At 39.0% G+C, this 26,434-nt stretch overlaps 1 protein-coding gene across 3 annotated transcripts in view; it reads right to left on the bottom strand.

Moving 5' to 3' along the window:
- Positions 1 to 25,490, bottom strand: part of prdm10 (PR domain containing 10) — a 52,742-nt gene extending 27,252 nt beyond the window's left edge. The window contains exons 1-8 of one of the 3 annotated variants that reach the window (XM_031904880.1): positions 25,066 to 25,490; positions 16,034 to 16,086; positions 13,408 to 13,576; positions 12,613 to 12,777; positions 10,708 to 10,767; positions 6,800 to 6,916; positions 6,094 to 6,322; positions 5,551 to 5,792 (exon numbers count right to left, since the gene is read on the bottom strand). In XM_031904880.1, the coding sequence (XP_031760740.1) occupies positions 5,551 to 5,792; positions 6,094 to 6,322; positions 6,800 to 6,916; positions 10,708 to 10,767; positions 12,613 to 12,777; positions 13,408 to 13,479 (885 nt within the window). In that variant the 5' untranslated portion in view covers positions 13,480 to 13,576; positions 16,034 to 16,086; positions 25,066 to 25,490. 3 annotated transcript variants of the gene reach the window in all.
- Between the last annotated feature and the right edge of the window lie 944 nt (positions 25,491 to 26,434).

Below are 26,434 nucleotides of genomic sequence, written 5' to 3' on the forward strand. Positions count from 1 at the left end.
CGCCCACTTTTTCTAACCTTGGACCACAGTTATATAGTAAAAACCACTGTGCAAAGTTTGGGGACCCTGGTTTTAATAGTGTCTGAATGGCAGCAATTTATATTTCCCCACTGAAAGTGACATCTGATTGGTGGCTCCGTCCACTTTTTTTAACCTGGAACTGCAGTTACCCAGTGACTAACTCTGCAAAGGACCCTTAAAGTTTAAATTTAAACCAATAAAAGCCAATAGGTAAATTGTGATTGGTGGTTGGTGGGTGTGCCCACTTTTTCTAACCTTGAGTCGAAGTCACCCAGTGACAGACAGTGGGCACCCTGGCATAAATAGTGTGAGAATGACAGCATTTTAAATTTAAATCAATAAAATTCAATGGATGGAATCTGATTGGCTGTTAGTGGCCCGAACCCATTTTCCTATTTTTGAACTGAAGTCCCCCAGACAGTGACTAACTGTGCAAAGTTTGGGGACTCAAACATAAAAATTGTGAGACTGACAGCATTTTACACGTCACCATTGAAAGTAAATAGGTGAAATGTGATTAGCGGTTGGTGTCTCCGCCCACTTTTTTCTAACTTTAACGGCAAATACCCAGTGACTTACTCTGGAAAGTTTAACAATCCTGGAATTAACACTTAAATAATAGCATCAGTTAAATATAAACCAATGAAATTTAATGGGTGAAAAGGGATTGGCTGTTGGTGGCTCCGCTCACTTGTTCTAACCCTGAATATGTAGTCAGCCAGTGACTGACTGTGCAAAGTTTGGGAACCCTGACATAAATAGTGTGAGAAAGGCAGCATTTTAAATTTAAACCAAAAAAATTCAATAGGTTTAGTCTGATTGGCTGTTGGTGGCTCCACCCACTTCTTAAAACCTAAAAAATGCAGTCCTCTAGTGACCCTGGTGTTAATACTGTGAGAATGGCAGCAGGTTGAATTTCCCCATTGAAAACCAATAGTTAAAATCTGATTGGCTGCTGGTGGCTCCACCCACTTTTTCTAACTCTGAACCACAGTTACCTAGTGACTACCTCTGCAAAGTTTGGGGACCTTAGTATTAATATTTAAAGAATGGCAGCAGTTTAAATTTAACCATATGAAGTCTATAGGTGAAATCTGATTGGCTGTTGTTGGTCCCACCCACTTTTCTAAACTTGGAACATAGTCACCCAGTGACAAACTGTGCAAAGTCTGGGGACCCAGACATTAAACATGTGAGAATGGCAACAGTTAAAATTTCCCCACTGAAAACAATGAAAGATATGTGATTGGCGTTTGGCGGCCCCGCCCACTTTTTCTAACCTTGAGTACGAAGTCACCCAGTGACTGACTGTGCAAAGTTTGGGAACCCTGGCATAAAACCAATAAAATTCAATAGGTAAAATCTGATTGGCTGCTGGTGGCTCTGTCCACTTTTCAAAACTAAAACTGCAGTCACCTATTGACAAACTGTGAAAAGTTTGGGGACCCTGGTGTTAGTACTGTGAGAATGGCAGCAGGTTGGATTTCCCCATAGAAAGTCAATAGGTAAAATCTGATTGGCTGTTGATGTTGGCCCCTCCCACTTTGGGGGTCATCCAACAAATGTCGCTGTTTCATTTGGGGTGACCCCATGATTATGTTATTCAAGTTTGGGGGGTGTAGCTTCAAAGCTGTAAGTGTGGCAGCAGTTTGAAAATCTTCCCTGTCAAAGTCAATGGGAAAATTGGGGTGTTCGGAGTGGCCCTACAAAAAGACAGTGGGCGGGATCGCTTAGAAAAGGACAAGCAACCTGCTCCGCTATAGGTCAAAGAAGTGTGAAGCGTTTAGGTGTTGTACCCCTAAAACTGTAGGAGGAGTAGCATTTAGAAAATGGGGGACGCTAAAAATAATAATAAGAAAAAGCGGAAGAATAAGCTGAAGTCGAAGAACAGTATGTTGGGTTTTTCAACCCAACACAATAAGAGGCAGAACCTTCAGTAAACATGTTCACAGGATGGTTTAAAGGACATGTAAAGCCTACAGATTAAGCGCTGGGTTTCCCAAAACTTGACTAGTTACAAGATAACACAGGCTATCCTGTTTTGTGTTATCTCTTGCCATCTCCCTGTGTTTGGAGAAAAAAAGCCTTCTTAGGCTGTTATTCTGTTTTCAGACAGCAGGTGGTGCCTGGAAAGGGAACATGCACAGTAGGGGGTCCACTTTGACACCACTGTATGTTTCTGGAATGTGGGAAGTGCTAAGAGTGATTAAGATTACCCCCTGGTAAAAGCAAATAGAGCACTAGTCTCTCCTGTGGGTAATTACACACTTGGCTGTTTCTGGCCAAATCCAGGCTGTTTCTGGCCAAATCCAGTTACGCAGCGATGTACAATCTTACAATATACACAATTACACACAGGGAGGACAAGTGTCATAATAAATAAATACAGTAAATATATATAAATGCACAGGGAATAAGTGCCATGTGGTATGAGACACAATAGGAAGGAGGTCCCTGCCCCGTAGAGCTTACAATCTAAGTGGCTGGGTAACATACAGGCACAAACTGGGGATATATATAGTACAAATAATTCCATTTGGGTGGGGAGACTTGCCCAACACTGTAGGCTTTACATGCAATTAAGGAAGAAAGAAAGAAGATCAAAACACTGCACCACCCACAGCTGAATTGATTTGTAGACTCAGACCAAGTTAAAACTTTAACCATTAAAAACCCAGTCTTGGGTTTTACAATGTGTACTGAGTGACTAAGCTCAATAGGAGCATCTAGTGGTGACCTTTTCATTGCAGTTTGGGTTAACTAACTGGAGGGCGTGTTTAGTAATCTGAGCTTAGAACAACTGAGCATGCCCACAAGCATTAGGAACCCCCCAGGTCAGTACTTAGGATAAAACTGTATCAGCTCTATGGCGGTATTTTACTTACCTTCTGACCAGTATCCCAGGCATCCCTTGCAACCATTCCTGTTTGCTCATCAGCAGTAGAGTGAACCTGCAATCTACCATACTGCACGGGCCCAAGAAAAAACTTAGCAATCTATTTCACTGGGGGTGCCTTACATTTTCAACTTATTTGGATCAGTAATGCTGACTTTGACTAATAGCCATAAAGAAATCTAGTCATTTGGTGATATGGTCAAACAGCTAGATTTCCCATGTGCAGCCAGCATTAAGATGTATTAATTAGACTATGTTCAAAGGTGTGACATATATTCATTTGCACTAGTGATTTAAAGGAGACCTAAAGCTCAACTGAAGAAGTAGGGCAGGAATATTGTACAGGTATAGGATCCCTTATCCGGAATGCACGGGACCTGGTCTATTCCGGATAAGGGGTTTTTCCGTAATTCGGAGCACTTTTACCAGTTTGTTTAAAAGTTGGGAAAAAAACACAGTATTTTGACAACAACAGCTTTTATTTGTATAATGTATAGCCCCTTCTGCAACACTCCTATTGCAAATGGCCAGGGGTTTGGGCATATTGATTGCAGAGTAGTTTCAGAATATCCTAAATTTTTCAGTGCCACCAAAAACACATTGAGAAACTAAACATTTTGACGTAAGAATAATTAACAGTCATGGATGGTACTGCTGCCATTTCTGCACCAATATAAATAGGTATGTTTAACAACAGGGAAAAATATATTTGTCAGGCTGAGGAATTGGGATCAATGTGAGGCAACAATTAAACATGGTAAGTGGGGGTGTTTCAGTTTTCAGTGCATAACCAGGGTCATTTGCACCTACATGCCTCCATCCCTGCAAGCCCTTAGCTTGATTGAAAAGGTACCGGTACTCAGCTATGTTGTGTAAGGCTGGCTCACACAATTAAATTATCAGGGGGAGAAGCAGAGACCAAAAGTCAGTCAACGAACAGTAAATTAAAAGCATCTTACAGGCGAGTGAGCAGGAGGCTGTAACCCTTGACCTGCAGCTCCGACGCACAGCTAGGAAAACAGCTTCTTGTGGCAGAGGGGAACCGGAAGTCAGCGCATACCACAAGAAACTGGGGGAGTTTAACATCGGTAAAAGTTCTCTGCTTGTTCGCATGTTAAAAGGTCACTGAACGTGCGATGGCTTAACTCATTAAAGGATTAAATGTCCGGATTTTGGAGCGGATTGCCGGATCTTTTTTTTTGAGAGACCAGATGCCGAATTTTGGAGCGGGCCCCCCAGAATGCCGGTTTTTGGAGCGTGCCGGATATTTGGACGCCGGATAAGGGGTCCAATACCTGTACATTAAATTTTGGGCTTCTGTACCATGCCAAGGCAACCACAGCCCTTTAACAGTGAAGATCTATACCACCAAAGATGCCCCAGTAGCTCCCCATCTTCTTTTCAGCTGATTCCCTGCATATGCTCTGTGCTGCTGTCATCTACCTGTGCTTTTGGACAGACACACAATATACTGTATATATAGAATATTAATGTCACAATACAAGGGTGATTATTAATTAATTCAGATACTCATTACATGGCAGCTCAGAAACCAGTGCAATTATCATCAAAATTGTAGATGGGGAGCTCCTGTGACAAGTTTAAAGGCCTTTATTATTACTACTATAGAGATGGTAAAACGTTTGGCTAGTGCAGTCAGTTTAGTATATAAAATATGCCATTTATAGCAATATTCATTTTTAGGTTTTAGTTCTCCTTTAATCTCAAACAGTTTACTGTATAATGTATTTAGGGTCTGAAAAGTCACTGTTCCATTACTTACTAAAGTAATTACTTACTTAAGTAAACACTTGTGAAATTTGTATAAGAGAATAATACATTTTAGCACTGAAACAAAAGTATTCATTCACTATATTTCATATTTTGTAGAGATAACTATTGACCAATTAAAGGGGACCTGTCACCCTAAGAAATAATTACAAATTGTTTTCTATTGTGTTTGTCAAGCAAAATAAACTTCAATTACACTATATAAATTATTGTAAACTTATTTCCTTCAGCACTGGAATTCACAATTGCAGAAAACAGGCAGGCTCCATTTTGTGGACACTGTTATTAAGGCAAGCTGTGCATCCTGCTAAAATCTTGTTTCTGTGCCAGTATAGGGGAGACCTGATACCAATATCCATGCACTGGTTACACAATTAGATGGTGGGAAGGGAGGGGGAACGTGAGGAGTGCAGTGACATCTAAGGAGTTCTGAATTGAAAGTGAAAGTAATTGTCTGCCCCACCCCTATGCCTAAGGCATAGAGGCAGGTCAGGCAATATATGATTGACAGCTGGGACATTTAAATGCTTATATAATGGGTATAGATGTGTTAATAAAAAAAAAGCTTTGGGTTACATGTTTGGCCAATTTTCATCATACATATGGTGTGTGCAAATAACTTCTTAAGGCATTATGTTATGTTCAGGTATTTATTTGTATGACCTCTATATAAAATATATATTAATAAATAAAGTTTCTCTTTTAGTTCTGGTTCTGTCTCAAGGTTGGGAATGGATTTAAGTATGTAGAAAATAGGAACCTCAATTTTAACCTGATTTGTATTTAGTGAATGTACACAATTATGACATATATTATATTTATTATATATTAATATAACCAACCTTTAGATGGATGTAACTATCTTTCAGCTCTGTCTTTTTCACCAGAGGCCCTTCCAAAGGACCAAACTGGGTTCGTTTTGGTATACGGCGCTTTGAGTAGACTCCTCCTAAGAACCGATCAATATAAAGTACTAAAGGCAGACTGGCTCGTGCCCTAGTGAGGACTGGGCGGTTGGGGATTGGATGAAGGGCACCATGTTTGGGGCACACCGATGGATGAGCATTATTGCATTCTTCACACCCTGCAAAAGAAACCAATTTTGAATAATGGGAAACTATTGATATATATTTTAGCTTTTATTTGGGTATGCCTAATGATACAATCTGCTTTGTGGAATTAAAAAAAAAAAATATGAAAAAGCAAGGGAAACAGATTTTGGTATTAAGGTTCTTGTGTATCATTTAAATCCAACAAGACATAGTTTGATATAGAATAAAAAATGTACATCAGCATAAAATGGTTGAGTGTGCAGCACTGATTAAAATTACTTTCTGATAAATAATTATATAATGATTTTGCATTCTAATAATATAATGGCTTACACAGATCATTTGGATCAAAAGGACGTGGAGGTTCTGCTTCCCAATCATCTAGATCAGAATCTTCCCCATCATCATCCTCCTCTTCCTCATCATCATCATCGTCATCGTCATCATCATCATCTTCTTTTCCATCGGAATGAGCATTAGGGCTTGGAAGTGAATTGATAGTTGTTGAGCTGTCTGCACCCTCCATAGGAGGTAATCTATGATCATGCACCGTCAATGATGCCTGAAAATAAAAACACAGATATAACATAGAACCCAGACTAAAAAACTAAAAAAGCATTTTCTTATGTGTGGGGATTTGTGTATAAGGTGTATAATGCAAAATCATTGTAATGTTTATTATAATTAATGTAGTAAGGATAATAAAACATGGAATAAGTAAAATATTAACAGAGACCAGGGCTAGGGGTTAGGCAGAAGAGGCAGCTGCCTAGGGTGCAACGATTGGGGGGTGCCAGGCAGGAGCCTCTCCTGCCTACCCCTAGCTCTTTTGTTATTGCCCCCTCCGCTTATCATTACACAGCCGGGGCAATAAATTATCGCGTCGCGGGGGAGGTTGCAGAGGCGAGATGCCTAGGGTGCCCGGTCGGCTTGGCCTGCCCCTGACAGAGACAAACAGATATATGATGTATGATTGGTATACATACACTTGTTTTTTATGTGCTTTGAAATATTAGAGCAGAGAGACATTGCTACTTACTCTATTTATCTGGGACACTGGATCCAGTGACATTGTCTGTGCAGATTCCGAGACACCACTTAAAACAGCAAGGTTGGCAGCATTCATGCTTTGTGCAGCAGGCAAAAGAACAGTCACCTAAAAAAAAAAAAAAAGTCACAACTATATTAAAGTGCCAATAACATCAGAAATTTAAAATAATGCTTCTGACAATGATTTGCACAGCATTTGCATAAAATATTTCCCAACTGCAACTACTCCCTTTTATATGAGAAATGTTTCATCCTACAGTTATATAGAGAGCCAGGGGACATAAATTCAAAAATAAAATTTTACTATATGAAAGAAAGTTCAATTCTGAGCACTTTTCATTATATATTAAAGTCAACCCAAAGTATAATTTTTTTGCCTGATAAAAGAAAACATAATTCTAAGCAACTTTCGAATATAATTCATTACAAATTTGCAATGGTTTTTTTACTTATTTGAATATATAATTGCTATTAGAGGCAGTGTTTGTCCTTTTCTATTCACTACCCTGGCAGCTCTAGCATTTGAAACAATGTAACACAAGGCAGCAGATTGACAGCCCTGCCATGCTGGAGACTGGCTTTTGCAACATTGTTTAAAAAGTAACAATTAGGTGTTCAGCAAATGCTGCTTTCAAAGCATAAACATTTTCAATAAATTCATACTGGAAGTTGCTTGGAATTATTACGTTTTCTTTTCTAAAAAGAAAATAAAAATATTTTTGGGGTTGACGTCCTTTAAAATAAAAATGTTCAATGTTTTTAGTTATTTGTTAATGTAAATTGCAATGGAAAGCAGTGTTTGTTCCTTTCTACAGTGCTGGTTGTTCAACAATATGGCAAAAGTCACATCTAAAGACCCCATTTCCCACAATTCCGTAAATGCTTCTTTATATATTTGTTAGTCTAAAGCTGGCCATACAGCACCAATATAATCATACGAAACTACGCTTTGTACGATTTTCGGAGCATGATTTGTGTATCTGATGATATCCTTGGGGGACCTACAATGCTTTTTCGGGATGTTACTTTTTTATGATGTCTGCCAACTATTTCACATGCAGGAATATTAAGGGGCAAACAAATGCTGCTTTTAATAGTAGTTATATATACAAATACTTTATACTGAAAATCAGCTCTGCAGCATTAGCTTCTGTGACAGACAGACCTGATTTTGACCTGATGTTTACAGATGACCCCTAAGCTTAGCTTCTCATTAAGCTTCCAAGAGCATACCTAAAATCTGAGTTTCATTGACACTTTAAAGATGGCAAACAAAATCAAACATGACAAGTTTATGTTAGTTTTAAAGGTCTAGTTATGGTTGATTACTATTATAGGTCTGCTGATCCTCTGGGTTGGTACGGTAACTTTTGTATATAAAATCCAGCACTTCTATGTATATTATTTTATGGACTTTAGTTCCTTTTACAGCACTAAAACCATTGTATTGTAAATAGCCAATGTCTTATCAGTTATGCAGTGTATGCCCTACAGATCAGTTTGACCTTGAATGGCAACCCCAATGGTTACACAGAAGCCTATTTATATAAACTAAATCAGAGCCCCTTGAGCAAATACCTAATGTTTAACAATTCAGAGTTCTAGAACATTTATAGTGTAATGCATAAAAACCAACAAAACAGCACCCAAGAGTATGATTTCAGCTGCTTTATGCATTAGACAAACCCACTGATGTTTGAAATGAAGGAACATTTTAACAAAGCATCTCCAAGAAATTGCAAACTGCTAATTTTAAGCAGCAGGAAGCCACATCACAACCCCTTTAAAAATCTGAATATATGCAGAAGGTGAGATTTTAAATTTCCTAGCCAGCACATGCATGATATTTAACTTGCTTGCAAGTAAAGTAGAATGTATAAATACCACTTTGCACTGGTAAGTTACTGGGAGTTTTTATTTCATCGAACACTGGAATTCTGTTTTGAATATATTTAACCCAGTGACAATACATTATATGAATTCAAAAACACTAAAACAAATAAAAAGTAATGTAAAATACAATTACATGTAATTAAAATCATATACCCATATTTACTTAAATATGGCTGAGAAACAAAGGGGTACCTTTGCTAAAGCTTAGTCTGTAAGCTCTACGGGGGCAGGGACCTCCTTCCTACTGTCTCATACCACATGGCACTTATTCCCTTATATCCCTGTGTATTTATACTTATTTATTGTATTTATTATAACAATTGTCCTCCCTGTGTGTAATTTTGTATACTGTAAGATTGTACAGCGCTGCTTACCCTTGTGGCGCTTTATAAATAAAGTTATACATACATACATTAAAAAAGTAATTGCTAATAAATTGTCTTTTGGGAACAATGATCACTTTATGGCCATTGGCCATTGGTCATATTCCACATTCATTATCCAGTTTATGATAGACACAAACTGATATTTCAGTTGGAAGCATGGTGGATTTGCAGGTTACCATTTATCTATATCAGCAGGATTTCAAAGACTATCTATCTTCTCAACGGGATTGCAAAGGTTTTGCTAAAGTAAGACAGGCAACTAAAACAGACCATACAGGCCAGATCTTTTTGCAGTCAGTAATGTATAGGAATGAATCCAACACATTTCTCACAATCTCTCTTTACTTGCTTAGCCTTGCACTTCTTTGACTTTTGAGGAAGTGGCTGTTGTTGCCACAAAACAAGGTAAGCTTGCTCTCTCTATGCCATTGTAAGCACCATATATATATATGGTTCTATCCACTCAAACTTAGAGTGTGTCTGACTGCCAAGATTCACAAGATTTGTTTCCTTTGACAATTCTAACCCGCTCTTTAATAAATATTAAGCTTTTTATTGCTAAGGTTTTCAGCAGCATTGTTAATCTCTCTGTCAATACTGCAAGAATTACATTTAGTCAGTATTATCAGCTTCCAAGCTTTTTGCATTAAGGTAAGAAAAATAAATAACAAAAACATTTTTACATTAACCTTTTTTCTGCCAACGACGTATGAGATACGTCGTGGCAGAAAAATGCTTTAACTGCCAACGACGTGTCTCATACGTCGTTGGCAGATAAAGGCTGCTCTCTGCAGTGGCGGCATGTGCCGCTGCTGCAGAGAGTTTCTAGTGATGACAGCCCCCTGGGCAACGAGCCAGGGGGGCTGTCATGTCGGCCCTGCAACACGATCGTTGCAGGACCATCCTAGAAGCAGCAGACGCGATCGCATCGCGTCTGCTGCTTCCTGCTTCCCCAGCGCCGCCGCATTGCGACTTGATAGTTTGGAGTAGACAGACAGTTGTGCCTATTCTGGATTCCCCAGAATCTGTTCTTTCCAAAAATGTACAATTTTCTGGGAAAAACCTTCTGTTAGTGGAATTTTTGGCCTTAAAATCTAAAGTATGCAGTGCTTTGGAAATTTAGTAGTGTACTGCTGGGAGTTTTTGACCTATACAAGTGAGAAATCTCCATTAAACCATATATATTTGGTATTGGCACGTTCAGGGGACATGGGACTTTGCACATCAGTTGTATATTCATGCATTAAATATTTTTTGTTTCTAGTATGTGTTTTTATATTATGGAAAATTTGTTTTTTTCTTCATTTTTAGACATTTAGAAGCCTATATCTTGTTACAGAATTGGAATTACACCAATATTCTACCATATTTTGAAAGCTTAGGTTGTCCTGAAAAAAACGATATATTGTTTTCCTGGGTAAACTAAAAGTCCCCCCAAAGAAACAGTGCAAAATGTTAAAAAACTGTCTGGCAATACAAGTTCCGCTTTGACCTAACATTTTGGCACCCCCAAGTGACTTTGCCTTTCCTTCTCCTTTAAGGAAAAAAAGCATACACTATGCAGTTAGCCACTTTAAAAATAAATACAACTGAATAGGTATAAAAAATAAAGTGTTACCTGCTGTGTGGTAGCATCCTGCTGTACATAGGCAACCTGAGGCTGGTCTGTAAAGAGAGTCTGTAGAAAGAAAACTCTAGTGAAAACTGAAATGTGGGTAAGAACTGGTATACAAATAGTCATCCCCGTTCAGTCCTACAGAAATTCTTCTGCAATCAGCATTCATCTACAGCCCTGTTTAGGTTAGAACCACATAGCTCAAAGCTACCACCTTAACTGAGGTTATTCCTCGATGAGCCTACAAAAGTGCGCCATGCACCATTTTTTCCATGAATATGTAGCCTTACATTCTAAAAGCATATATAAGAGCATAATAGGGTATTGGTTAAGTAAATACAAAAATATGCACAAGGTGGAAATAAAGAAGTACCATTCAATTGCTTATAGCAAAACATGGTATGAAAAGCGAGCTGTTTATTTTCTTGCATTTGTTATATTTTTAGTATAATAATTAAAATTAGGTGCTTCTACTATTCTCTAGTGTCTTTGTGAAAACAGAAAAATAAAATGGCAATAACAGGCCCAATGTGTTTTACCCATGATGCAGCGTTTTTCCAAAAACTTCAGTGTACCTGTGATGGTAGTTCACACAGTTGCGCACAGCCAACACTTTAAAATATTTGATTCTAAGCTCTTTTGGGCAGGGCCCTCTTCACCTCTTGTATCGGTTATTGATTGCTTTATATGTTACTCTGTATGTCCAATGCATGAAACCCACTTATTGTACAGCGCTGCGGAATATGTTGGCGCTTTATAATAAATGTTAATAATAATAATATTATTTGCAGTTGCACATTGACATAAATTAGAGTTGTGCTGAAAATCTTTGGTGTTTGGGTGTTGTTATTTCTGGGTATTGTCACCAAAATTACATCTGCACACCGTTTTGTAGGAAAAAGTTTGGTTTGTGTCATTTGATTTAGGTTACTGTGGAAACCATAGAGCTGACACCTTTGTGGGTGGCAGCAGCCAGGCATGGACTGGCAATCTGCGGATTCTGGCCAATACCAGATGCTATAAACAGCTGCAAGATGCCAAAGACAGTCACTATTTATTGAACCTGTGGGGGCTGTTTTGGCCTCTGTGTACTTGAAATGCCAGGGCCTATTTTAAAGGAGAAAGAAAGTCATTTTGGCATTTTACTGCCAATAGATTTACCACATTAATGCCACCTAGAATGCTATATTTATTCTGCTGAAAGCTTTACCATACCTCAGTAAAGAGCCCTAGAAGCTTTCTCTGTTTGTTTATGACAGCAGCTGCCATTTTAGTTTGGTCTTCATAGCTTCCTGCTGCAGCTTTAGCCATTATAGCTCCCATTACACATTCCTAAGGGTGGGGGGAGTGAGTTTTATGAATTCTTATAAGAGGGGGGAGCAAGAGACAGGAGAGAACTGCACAGACTCTGGCCCCGGGAGTGAAGGATTTTTGTGAGAGAGGAAGTCAGATACCCTAAGAACATGTTTACAAAAAAGGAGACAATAAATCCTGTTGTTTTTTTTGATAGAGGACTCAGTGCAGTTTTCTGTAAGTGCTTATGGCTGTATTTATATGATAAATCTTGCTTAGTTTTTACCTTTCCTTCTCCTTTAAATCCCAGTCTGGGCCTGAAAGCAGATTCAAAATTCCAGTGTTTAATAGGTTTATAGCTTGTGATTTGCATGAGGAGGCAGGATTGAAAAAGTGGCGGTAACTGTAACTATGGAGTGGAAAGAGTGGCTTTAGGCTAGTGCCAAATGGGACTGACTCTACACTGGCATCACCTTGCCTGCACCCTGAAGCAATATCTCTGCACATCTGCCCTGTGTGGCACTAGCCTTAGAGAAATGTACCTTACCAATAGCATTTTTTGTGCAACTTCACTTGCAGGTCTTAAATTACCTCTAAAGGCTTTATAAATTATACCTGCGATCCATCCACTGGGTGGATATACACCAGCGTATGTTCAGATGCATCCACAGATGTAAACGATGAGGCATCTGCTGTGTAGACCACCTGCTGCTGAGCACGATCTTGATCATCACTGTACACGATCTGAGCCACAGATCCGCCATCAGGAACAAAATGTACCTGCAACAAAAGCGAATAATTACTATATTAGCCTAAAAATCCATGCCATATATTCTATTTCCACTACAGCAGAAGATGCAGATGTATTTATTAATACAATAATGAGGTGAAGTGTTTGTAAATATATTTACAAATGGGTTGACTTTTTCATAAACTGTTACCATTAAAAGATATTCCTATATAAATTATGGCAAGCAAAACCATTTTTAAGGTGAGCCAGGTTTTCAGTGTTTTAGATTTAGAACACACGAATAACAAACAGTACACACACAGCAGGAAGCTTTCAAATCAGCAAGTCAGTAGGTTACATTATGTAAGAAAACATAAAAGCCCATGACTCTGTATTTATAATTATTAATCTTTTAAAAACTAGTCATTTCTTGGCAAAAAAAAAAAAAAGATTATTAACAGATACAGAGACCATTAAAAGACAAGGACCAGCAAATCCAGCTCTTAATCACTCCATGCCAGACTCCACTTTAACAGTCACATTCCAGAGCTGTTGCACAGTAGTTAGCTAAAGCAGATTTCATCTTTTTTGTTAAGAAGAATAAAACATAAAAACTTTAAAAAAAAGTTATATAATAACTTAAAACAAGGCGTTTAAAAGGTTTAAAAATAATTGATTACCTGAGCAGTATTTGACTGGTGCTCCACAGAAGTAGGCCACACATGTGGACTTCCTTCCTTGGTGTCCATCATTGCTTAGTTTAATGCTCCCATTTAGTAACAAAGTTGCTATTTGATCTGTTCAAAATGGTTCTACTTGTGCAGACTGTGACTAAAATCACGAACATGGCTAAAAAGGTAAGAAAAGAAATAACACAAACTGAATTGTTGTTATAGTTGAGGTATTCCCATATTTTACATAGACTGTGATGGTAGTTAAAGAACATACAGGTATATACATATTATATACACATATATACATAAATTATTCCTTTCCATTATTTCATAAATTTCATCTAGTCTGCATGCATCCCCTCAATGTGAACATCTTTGAATACTTGTTAGTAACATAGAATCATCTAATAATCTTCCTCAGTGAACTGAAGTGCAGAACATCTTGCTCTAGAAGTTTTACAGTTTCCCCATAGATGTGCATGAGCAGAATTAACTTTATTTTGCTTACTGCAAGTCAACATCTTAAGCTCTGGCAGAGGTAAATATGAATCTGTTATGCTCAATGCAAAAAAATTACTCATACATATGGTCTATGCAAATACTTCTAGCCAAATATACTTTAACTTTTAATGGTTCACTTTCCCCCATCCAACATCCCAATAGTGTCTATCACAGTTAACAACTCCAACGTCAACCTGTCTTGGCAGGCATGGTGCCTTGGTGTTATGTTTTATTCTGCCCTATACTTTACTCCTCATATCCAGACACATACTAAATCATGTAATGACCCAGAAATTCAAAGCAGTTCATAGCTCTGCCCAAGCCTACATCTCTAAATTCATGTCCAAATACTCACCAAACCACCTGTTATGGTCCTCGACTGACCTATTTCTCAGTACCTCTCTCATTACCTCCTCACATACCCACACCCCTTTTCTGGAATTCTGTCCCACATTCTGTCCAACTTTCTATCTTAAAAAGATATTTTACAACACATTTCTTGAGAGAAGCTTACCCACATCTGGCTTAGCATAGCTTCACTGTGCACTATATGCTGCTAAATGCAATGCTCAATGCCACATCTCTTACCTTAACATCGTTCTCACCTACCGCCAAGGTCAAATTATTACCTTATGGGGGTGAAGCTGACAGCGGTCATGTGAAGACGTAGGCTCACTAAGCTCCCGCTCTGTACCTCATTCCAGCAATCATTTCAGCTACTATTAAGCGATACTTTATGAGAGCCGACGGATTAAATACCTCTACTACCGAACTGAGATTGCGACTTCCAAATCCCGACCTCAAAGAGAGGCAGGAAACTTCTTTAAGTGACAACAACAAGATACACAGAAATCTCAAGATGGAGGCAACTCCCCAACCCTGGCAAAGCGGTAAGATCACAGTAGCTGCCTCATGAAAACAGACTTGGACATTAGCTTTGATATGCTATTACAAAAAATTACCAACACTTTTCAAGCAGAATTGAAGTCAGCTATTTCTGATATCACAAAAGAAATCACGTCCCTGGGAATGCGCACTGACCTTGTGGAAACAAACATGATGACTTTGTGGTGACACATAAAGCAGTACAACAAGTGGCTTCGCTAGAAAGGTCAGTACAAGCTCTTGCTAATCATACCGAAGATTTAGAATCGGTCCCGCTGCATTAATATACGGATCAGAAATGTGCCAGAATCTTACACTGACTTATGCAAACTATTAGACTTACTATTCACTGAACTATTACCTAATATGCAACGGAGTTGTTGCTTATCGAGTACATAGATCCCCAAGGCCAAAACCACAACATGGCAAACCGCCCAGGGACGTGTTGTTCGGGCTACACTATTTTGAGACCAAAAAGGACTTACTAAGGTCCACCAGAACCCATGAGGCAGTGGAGATAGATGGGGAATATATTCAGATGTTTCAAGACCTATGTCCTATTACCCTACAGAAACGGAGGGATCTCCTCCCTGTTCCAAGCTGCTTATCCCAAGCAGGCTATAAATATCGATGGGGATTTCCTTTCCACCTGAGGGTGGTTAAAAACGGGTTTGACATACCCTTACGGATCCCACAGATGGCAAAGCTTTTTTAATCAAACTGGGGTTATCAGATACCCCCCCACCTCCCAAACTGGCAAAAACCATAGCAACACCCCTACAACCTATTTGGGAGAAGGTGACATCGAAGTGGAATAAGGCTGCACAACAAACTGGATCCCCCAAACATCACAACCAAGCTCCGGGATGACAATACCACTAAGCTAACTGCTTATTGCTTCTCACTACCTCAGTTATTTTTTTGTTCTACTTTCATTTATTTACGACATTTGTTTGGCTCTTTAAAGCCTGGTTACGAGGTCGGATGCGGGGATGACCACGGGTCTGTTTCCCGTACAAATCGTTAAACCCTGCCCCCACAAGGATCACCTGCACTGATCACTTACGCTTTGTCAGTAGTGGGCTACAGATCCCCCAGAGTAATACTACCTCAGGATAGGAAAATTCCTTTTCTTATAATGTTTACTTCATTATATATATGCCAATGATTTGTTATTGTTATTATTTTTTTTTTGTTTACGACCTCCAACAACCTAGTTGGGTACTCACAAAGTAACTTTTCTTACTTATTTAGCTGGTCCAACTGCTTAGCTTATCTTTTTCTCTTGAAACTGTTCCCCTATTGGAATAATGGAGTTTAAATTAGTATCACACAATGTTAAAGGGCTAAATTCCCCTGTAAAGAGAAGAATGGCAGGCCAATATTTCCATAAAATTCATGTGGACATTGTGGCACTTCAGGAAACTCATTGGTCAGATAAAGGCCCCCCCCCATCTACATAGATATTTCCATCAAATATACGCTAAAACTAAATCAAGAGGGGTGGCCATACCCTTTGCCTTTGTCCAATTTATACTTACTCATTCTATCTTTGATACGGAAAGACGATAAATGTTATGAAACAGCACAATAATGGGTAATCCAGTAACGTTCTTTAATTTATATGCTCCTCCAGCAGGGACTAAACAATTTTTTGCCAAAATATTTTATTTGTTATCATTGCATGCTCAAGGTACAATTTTTTTTTTCACGATTTGACCGCTCACAACACACTACTGGTACATCAGCAAATGCCCCTAAATATCTAAAACAATTTAAACAAGAAGCATATTAGGTAGATACCTGAAGAACTCTACATCTGTTTGATATTGATTACACTTTTTTCTCTCCACTACATACTGTAAATCCTATTCCAGGATAGATCTGATTCTACTCTCTCAACTTACACTTCCCCTCTTTCTTTAAACTTCTACATGGGGGACTTGCCGACTGGACAAAATTACAAATTTACGAACTATCTGGATGATTATTTTACCAAAACTCTTTTTTCTATTTATTCAGGGCCCTTCCCATTCTAATTCACACTAAAGAAATCCATATCCTATATGGGATAACAAAAGACATCGGAAAAATAAAGATACATTATTCAGAGCTTACAATCAAGGAGGACAAAATGTTCCTCATTTTCTCACATACTACAGGGCAGCCAGACTCACCCAACTCATCCAATGGCATGCACAACCGAACACTATACCTTGGGTTGATTTTGAGAATGCCTCCATATCCCCTTTACAAACATCAGCCTTACTATGGACAGCTACACAAAACACAGAATCATACCACACATCAAACCCCGTTATTTCACACCACCTAAAAGTTTGGACCTCCAAGAAATCTAAAATACAAACCCACCAAACAAATAGCAACCCAAATATCCCACCAGGGCTATCCCCAAAAACTTTTCTTGGTGGACTCAAAACAACTACAATAAACTCATAATTCACATTACCCCTCGAGGATTGAAGTCGCTAGATAATCTAAAAAAAAATGGGAAAAAATATGGCAATCCATAAAAAAGATTTCCCCCTGTATAAGTAACAAAGAAACAGCATACAAACCCCTCTGTAGGTGGTACGTCACACCAATTTTAAAAAATAAGTTTGTTCCTTCATTTTCATCAATTTGCTTTAGAGCTTGTAGAGTACAGGGAGATTATTTTCACTCTTGTCCTATAGTACAAAATTTTTGGACTTAAACATTTCAACTGATCACCTAGGTGTTACAAACAGACAATATGGCAGACTTTGAACTGGCACTGCTTTCATTACCCTCAAAAAAATTAACCAAAACCCAGAACAAACTGACATCGCAATTTATAGCTGCTGTATGCTGGGTGATTGCTCTGAACTGGCTGGCTCCACATTTAGCAATCTCCCAACTAAAAACTCGAATGGAATATATTCATAATATCTTGCTGCTATATTATTGGACTCGGTTAAGCAACATCAAGAAATCTGGGACCCTTGGACACCATTCAGAACAGAAGAACTCCGGCACCAACCTATAATAGATACAAATGACTCTTACTGACTTTTATCTGGACGCTATCTCTCTCCCTCCAGATTCAACGTACCATATATTACTATATTGACTTTTCAGCTCCATCATGATTCTTCTTTCCTCATTTACATCGAGATGCAATTGTTACCCATGTCACCAATATTGTTATCAATGTGTAAAAGGCTAAATAAAGAGATTATAAAAAAAAAAAAAAAATGACCTTATGTGAAAATTTTACACACTCACAAATGCAAACCTTCACGAGCTATGCCACCCCAAGGGCCATAGTGTATATGCTTGTGGGTTGGTGCAGGTTGGTGGCAATACAGGGATTGTTTGTCCATATATAGCGATATACTTCAAGCTGGCCTTGAGTAAGTGCAGAGGATATCTTGTTGCGGTCTATATGTATTTTGTGGTCACAGCCCCATTGCATCCCCGCCTAATGGTTTCCACTTTAGTGGTAGAACATATATTCTGCTATAGTTTATACAGGAGCAGTGTCCTGCTCCATGTTGTAGCTCCCACCGTTTCCAGCTACAGTCAGGTGATCCCAGTGGAGCCAATAAAAGGGCAACCATTTAAGTGTTTTAACCTTGAAAGCAAGTAAGTTGCAGGTAAGCTCAGTCTCTTTGTTAAATGTATATTACATAGTTACATAGTTACATAGGGTTGAAAAAAGACCAGTGTCCATCAAGTTCAACCCATCCAAGTAAACCCAGTACACCTAACCCACACCTACCAATCTATACACTCACATACATAAACTATAAATACAACCACTAGTACTAACTGTAGATATTAGTATCACAATAGCCTTGGATATTTTGATTGTTCAAGAACTCATCTAGGCCCCTCTTAAAGGCATTAACAGAATCTGCCATTACCACATCTCTAGGAAGGGCATTCCACAACCTCACTGCCCTCACCGTGAAAAACTACCTACACTGCTTCAAATGGAAGCTCCGTTCCTCTAATCTAAAGGGGTGACCTCTGGTGCGTTGATTGTTTTTATGAGAAAAAAGAACATCCCCCATCTGCCTATAATCCCCTCTAATGTACTTGTACAGAGTAATCATGTCCCCTCGCAAGCGCCTCTTTTCCAGAGAAAACAACCTCAACCTCGACAGTCTCACCTCATAGTTTAAATCTTCCATCCCCTTAACCAGTTTAGTTGCACGTCTCTGCACTCTCTCCAGCTCATTAATATCCCTCTTAAGGACTGGAGCCCAAAACTGCACTGCATACTCAAGGTGAGGCCTTACCAGGGACCTATAAAGGGGCAAAATTATGTTCTCATCCCTTGAGTCAATGCCCTTTTTTATACAAGACAGCACTTTATTTGCTTTAGTAGCCACAGAATGACACTGCCTGGAATTAGACAACTTGTTATCAACAAAAACCCCTAGATCCTTCTCCATTAAGGATACCCCCAACACACTACCATTCAGTAGATAGTTCGCGCTTATATTATTTCTACCAAAATGCATAACTTTGCACTTATCAACATTGAACCTCATTTTCCAGTTTGCTGCCCAGTTTTCTAATTTTGTCAAATCACTCTGCAAAGCGGCAGCATCCTGCATGGAACTTATAGTTTTGCACAATTTAGTGTCATCAGCAAAAATAGATACAGTACTCTCTATGCCCACCTCCAGGTCATTAATAAATAAGTTAAAAAGCAAAGGACCAAGGACTGACCCCTGCGGTACTCCACTAACCACACTGGTCCAATTAGAAAATGTTCCATTTACCACCACTCTTTGTAATCTATCCTTCAGCCAGTTCTCTATCCAATTACAAATATTATGTTCTAGGCCAATATTCCTTAATTTGATCATTAACCTTCTGTGAGGTACTGTATCAAACTCTTTAGCAAAGTCCAAGTAGATGACATCAACTGCCATTCCAGCATCGAGGTTCCTACTCACCTCCACATAAAACCATGCTGGCACAAACTAATAGTATTGTGAACTGCAATGTATTCAAGTACCCTATCCCTTATTACCCCTCCCAAAAGTTTTCCTACTACTGATGTCAGACTAACAGGCCTATAGTTTTCAGGCTGAGAACGGGATCCCTTTTTAAATAACGGCACCACATTAGCAATCCGCCAGTCTCTCGGCACCATGCCAGACCTCAATGAATCCTGAAAAATTAAGTGAAGAGGTTTGGCAATCACAGCACTCAGCTCATTTAATACCCTGGGATGAATCCCATCCGGCCCTGGACCTTTGTTTACCTTTACATGTTCAAGTCTCTTTTGAATTTCCTCCCGAGTGACCCATGCGTCAGTAGCTAAATTACTAGAACTGGGCATATTAAAAGGGAAGCCTTCATTATCTGGCAGTAGAATTCTTAATAAATCAGATAAGTAAGTGTACGACTGGCCAGAGGGGATGACTTTGACGTAGTTGGCCAGCTTGAAGTATACTGCAGTATATGGACAAACAATCCCTGTTTTGCTTAAAGGGGAGGGCATTTCTTGGTAGATTAATGCACAGAATGTCTTAATGTCCTATTTATATTGATAATGGGTGAGTGCAGAGGATCTCTTGTTGCTGTATATATATTACACATACATTATATATATATATAAATGTATATATTCACTCCCTGTATCTAGCTCAGAATTAACTGTAAGCCTATGTGTTCAGTGCAGCCTTCCAGGCCATATTTCTGGTTCTTGCTTAAATGTTCCATTGATTTCTTTGTATTACATCAGTTTTATATGATCTGTGTTTTTAGCCCAAAACATGGAAAAAGCTGGACGGTATTGATAAATATCACTGCTGTAAACAAAGGAAGAAGGGAAGGCAGCAAGGAAAGGAATAATAGACAAATGTAGCACAGCCAATTTCTGCTAAAGCCTCCCACGCATAAAAGGACTCTTGCACCTGCTTCTGTGACTCATTATCTCAAGATACAGGGAATAAAACTACTGTGCCGTTCTGCCGCATGATGATTTTTTTTTTTACATTGAGGTTGCAAGAAAAGATCCTGCTGTTTCTTACACTCTAATGAAATGACTTCTCAACCATTTCCTTGATGTTAAAAGCTTTAAGAGCTTTAAGAGTATTGATTTCTATGTAGGAGAGACAAAAGAAAAAAACAAAATAAATTATTACACTGTATAACATACAGGGGTGCCTTAATGTATATAAATTGTAGCTTTCATCATCATTTTCAGACCACATGCACTACACAGAAAGACAGAACAGAGCAAATTAACTATGGTACAAGAAACCAAATAAAAAGCTCATCTATATCAGCTAAGTCCCGTGTTAGCTGTCCAGTCTATAAGTCAAAGGTATCTGGGGATAGGACAATAGCAGAATGGGTTACATACCCTGGGGAAAGCTTTACACACATTCTAAAACTCTTCAGGATTGGTTAAAAAGCAAAAAAATTTTGGCTTGGCCAAATTAGTTTTATGGACAAAATCAGAACTGAAAATGCAAAAAAATGGCTAAAATGCAATAAAATAACTAAAAATACACCAAAATCAACAAAAATTTAATATAAGCACCAAAACATATAAAAGGCATTTCACTGTGTTGTTAGCGAATACATTATCTGCAATAAAAATATTTTTCAGGCTAAAAAAAAGCAATAAAAAAAAAAACACTCGGCAAAATGCGTGTTGTGTGTGTGTGCAAGTAAGTGTGAGTGCTGCGAATGTGTGAAACCCCACAAAATGTTTGACACAACCTGCAGTTGGCAGGCAGGCAGGCAGATCATCCTGGAGGAGCTGCAGGGCATGCAGGAACTGGAGGAGCATCTTCATGGCCGGATCAGATGAGTGGGCGGCACTGGGGTAAAGGCAGAAGACAAGGAAACAACAGGCATGTAGTAACCGCGTGCCTGTTGTTTCCTATAGGGCCCATGGCCACTCGTTCCCCACGTCTGCTCATTGATTACGGGCTGCCTTTAATGAAACTCAGGAATTATGCTCAGCATGGCCAAAAATAAGTAAATTATCAAATTACAACAGTTTAAGTTTTCCCCCAGAGCTGCTCCAGGCACATATGAGAAGGTGAACAATTGAACTTTAAACTTAAATATTGAAAACAAACAGTCAAAAATAAAAACATAGAAAACAACGGTATTTCTGGTGAACTATCTGAAACCAACCGAACTGAAAAAATCCTTGGACGGTGAACAACCACTTTAACTAAAATCTTAATCTAAAAAACTGAAATAGCTCTTTAGAAAGTGAGCATACCCCTTTAAAACCCTTTTTTTTTATTTTTTTTTAGTGTTTGAAAAGACAAACAGAAAGATTAATACAAAAGGACCTGAAAATTAGCAATTATTATCTGTAGTGCTAATAATTATCTAGGCTATAGAACAATCTTGTTTCTGATAACCTGGTTTGATGGCCATAGCTTCCATACAGGATACTCAGTTCTTGGCTGGAGAGAGGCAAATAATCCAAAACTAAGACAGAACCAAGAATCTGCTATGCCTTCAAAACAGACCCTACTGTAAGCTTCCAGTCCATATAGGGGCTGCCTAATAGCCAATCACAGCCCTTATTTGGGACCTCCATGAACTTTAATGGTGCTTGTGTTGCTCCCCAAGTCTTTTTACATTTGAATGTGACTCACAGGTAAAAAAGGTTGGGGATCCCTGCCTTAGACATACACAACCCTGCTTTTGCACTCACAAGTTTTGAAACACTCACTTATCCCACTTTCAGTGGGATAATTGCACAACCTGGAGATGCATTGGTAGGGTTAAGCTAGCCATACACGCACCAATACTATCGTACGAAACCTCGCAGGAAGCTGTTGATATCGGTCGACTCGCCGATCGGACCGGTTAAAAGATTTTGATCGTGCACCATAGAAGGCGCCTGACCAAAATCTGCCGTCAGGGCTGAATCGGCAGAAGGAGGTAGAAATCCTATTTTTTCTACCTCCTTATCTGCTGTTTCAGCCCTGACAGTGTGTGGCAGATCTGGCGTCAGATCGCCACGTGTGTGCTCACCTTTAGAGGGATTATCTCAAAAATCTATATAGTGGCAATTGCAGCACTTTTTGCCCCATATGCCAAAACATGTAGCCCAGAGCACACATCAATATTTTCCTTAGTCCTCAGATATTCCAAGCAACATTGCCTGTAGCAATAGGACTACACAATTATCATTGGACCCCCTGTCTTCTTTGGCTGGGCCTGGGCCTAGCTTTCATCAAATTTCTGCAAAATTGCCACCATTAGCTGTAACTTGGTTGGATTATTTTTGTTACAGGTTGAATGAAAGGGACATTTACTCATGAAATTGTTTGTGTCTAGTTAACTGGGCTTAATGCTCTGCACAATGTTCATGATCTATATTGTATTGCTAGCAGCTATGTTTAATGCTTAGCATTATCTGGATGTAAGCCTGAAATCTTACATTCGTCCTAAGGCCCAGACGCCTCTCTCCTTTGAATAAAAACACCAGCCACGGGTACTTTCCCTTCGCCCAGGTACCCCATGCTGGGCACATGCACAGCGGAGTCTCAAAAATTTAGGATACTGTGAATGCCCATGCCCAGGGAGGTGAAGAGATACCTAGGGGAAAGGAGATGGCGATATGCTATAAAATATCCTCGGTTATGGAATGATGTTTTTTAAAATAAAATCGGCACTAGCCTGTGGTAGTATGCAAAGGATTTTAGTCAATGGGTGGTGCATAACAAATTTGTTCCCTTCATGTAATTACGAGTTTGCTTACCAGTCTGGACTGTAAAAATGAAGCCTGATGCCAATGTTATAATTAATAGTAAAAAAAAAAGATAAAACAAATAGGAAGGAGCTATTATTTTCCAGAAAAGCTGGCAACCCTAACATTATTTAAGCATAATTATAGTGTCATTTTAAAATAGCAATACTGCCACTGGTCAGTGCAGCCTTTTGTGACATTTCCCCTGGCATTTAATCTCAGAGGGTGGCCTAGTGTAAAGCCACAGCAGCCATACACTTGCTTGCCAAGAGTATATAGCTTTACTTGATTTGCTCACCCATACACTGGGCCAAATCTTGATAGCGTAATTGTCTGACATTTTCTAAAACAGATATCTATAATATATCTATGGCCAATAAACTGCAGATCTGGAGCAGGGTTACCTTTTTTTGAAAAAAAAAATTGAATTACAACCAGTCATAAAGCAATCCTTGTCTGCAGGGCCAAGCCAGTAGCCTTTTAATCTACTTGTCATTCCTCTTGCCTTGAATTTTATTGAAAATCAGGATTACTACATAGTAACTGTGTTAACAGATTATCAAGACCATAAATAAATATGATCTTTCAGTCAAGATGATCCTTATTCCAGTGGAATATCTGTAAAATTGTTTCAGCTACTAATTGCGGATATATAGATCATGAGGGGTACTCTGGCTTTTTTGCACGAACTTTTGTACAACATCAAATTATTTAAATCGTACCAAATAGATAATGAATTACTTAACTATAGCTCCCTATAAGTTTCAAAGTTAAATGTATTAATCTGTGCGGATCCGAAAAATATAAATTCCAAAGTGAAATAAAGTGACGAAATTCCAAAATGGGCTTTATTAACTAAAACCAGCTTGCATTGTACGCGTTTTAGAGGCCCTAACTAACCTACTGACTACAGCCACACTGACTAAGGAAATGCCGCTACTGCACCTGATAACACAAAAGTGGCGGGAGTCCCTGAGTAAAAGCGCCAGCGGTCAGCCCCAACCCGAGGAGGGAGGGGGGGAAGTAAAAACATGAAGTATCTGTCGCCCGAATGTGATTGTGTAATACTTTCAGAACAAATACGAGTACTGATGCTTCATTACACTGCCACTGCCGAGGATTTAATGTCCTTTATAAACCATTATATATTTAGACGCAAAAAGGCAGGAATTATCCCCCCATTTTATTGGGGTAAGATGCGGTGTCCCAACGGCTCCAAAGGGGCGGGGGGTGGACTGTACCAACGAGGGCTATCTGCCGGGGCTATTGAAAACAAGGGAGCCCGGAAAACAGAGCGCGCCAAGCCTTTTCGATCGAACCAGAAGCCACTCATACTTTAACATTTTAATTCTTGATAATACCATAATCGCCCATTAAACTAACATTTGCTACAAGGAAACACAATCGCCATTTTGGGTGGGACTAAAACGACAACAACCCCCGTTCCAACCCATAGCACTGAGCGAGATAGGGACGGCTAAGAAACCAGAATCATCTCAAATGGGCATGAAAAGCCCTTACCTTATTATTCCCCTGCCCGTTCTTACCTTGGAGAGTCTGTGGTCTGCCTGTACATCCATCTCTTCTTTCCTGGCTTCACATTTTTTAATTTAGATGATAATATCCAACCTGTTCTCACCTCAGAATGGTAGCTGCAGAGATGGTGGCTTTGCCTGTATTAACATAATCTGCCTAGCAACCGTTGAACTGCTGTTGTTGATTGGCCAGTATATGCGAAGACTTCGCTTAAAAAACAAGACTTTTCATTTAAAACATTTGATGGGTGCGGGAAGCTAAAATACTATACATCCGTTTAAACGATTTATTTATTTCAAAGCTCTCATACGTTGTATGCATACATAGATACATCGATTTTCTTACGGCTTCATTTTAGTCTGTGAATAGGATTACAGACCAATCAGAAAATGTTTAAATCTGCTACGTAAAATGAAGCGACTGTTACAGTGCCCCCACTGGTTTGTTGGAGAAGTGCTGGGAGTAGAATTTTCCACATGAAGTGATTTATATTGACATGCAGGCAAACGCGTTGTAAGTGAAGATAAGGGGCCTTTTTTAGGTGACAGATTATTTAAAAAAATAAATAAATATGCGAAAAAAGTATGCAGGCTTGGACTGGCTATTTGAAGACTCTGAAGGGCTGCTGGTAGCTGCCATACACCTCTGCTTTTGCATTGGGCATTTGTGTACTTCAAATTTCTGGTTGTATTTTGAATCTTACTCCATATGTCACAAACCAAAGTATTTTAGTAGTTATTTACATTTTTTAGAACCAGCATGTCCACAAATGAACAAATGATCATATTAAACATCTTTCATGTAGACCCCGAAAGGTCGAAACATAAAAATGGGCCCACTGGTATTAAAGGAACAGTAACACCAAAAAATGTATATATTTCAAAGAAATTAAACTATAATGTACTGCTGCCCTTACTAGAGTTTATATAAACCCTGGTGTGTAGCCATGGGGGCAGCTATTCAAAAGAAGAAAAGGCACAGGTTATATAGCAGCTAACAGATAAAACACTATTGTATTCTACAGAACTTATCTGTTATCTGCTATGTAACCTGTGCCTTTTCTCCTTTTTTCCAGCTTGAACGGCTGCCCCCGGGGCTACACAGCAGCTTATTTATATAAACTATAGTAGTGTTACTGTAGCAAACACCCCAGTTTTACCAGTGCAGGGCAACCGTACATTATATTTCAATTACTTTAAAACACTTTCATTTTTTGGTGTTACTGTTCCTTTAAGAAGTTATATTTCCTCCTATAATATTGTAACCCCTTCTTGGCTGTAACCAAGCTAACAGCACAGCTAGTGTAGGTTTAGAGCATGGTGTACACGTGACTCAGTCCTCCAGTATGGACGTTTGCTAAGTGGAAATGACCAAATGGAG

This window comes from Xenopus tropicalis, chromosome 7 (genome assembly GCF_000004195.4).
Source record: "Xenopus tropicalis strain Nigerian chromosome 7, UCB_Xtro_10.0, whole genome shotgun sequence".
Taxonomy (NCBI): domain Eukaryota; kingdom Metazoa; phylum Chordata; class Amphibia; order Anura; family Pipidae; genus Xenopus; species Xenopus tropicalis.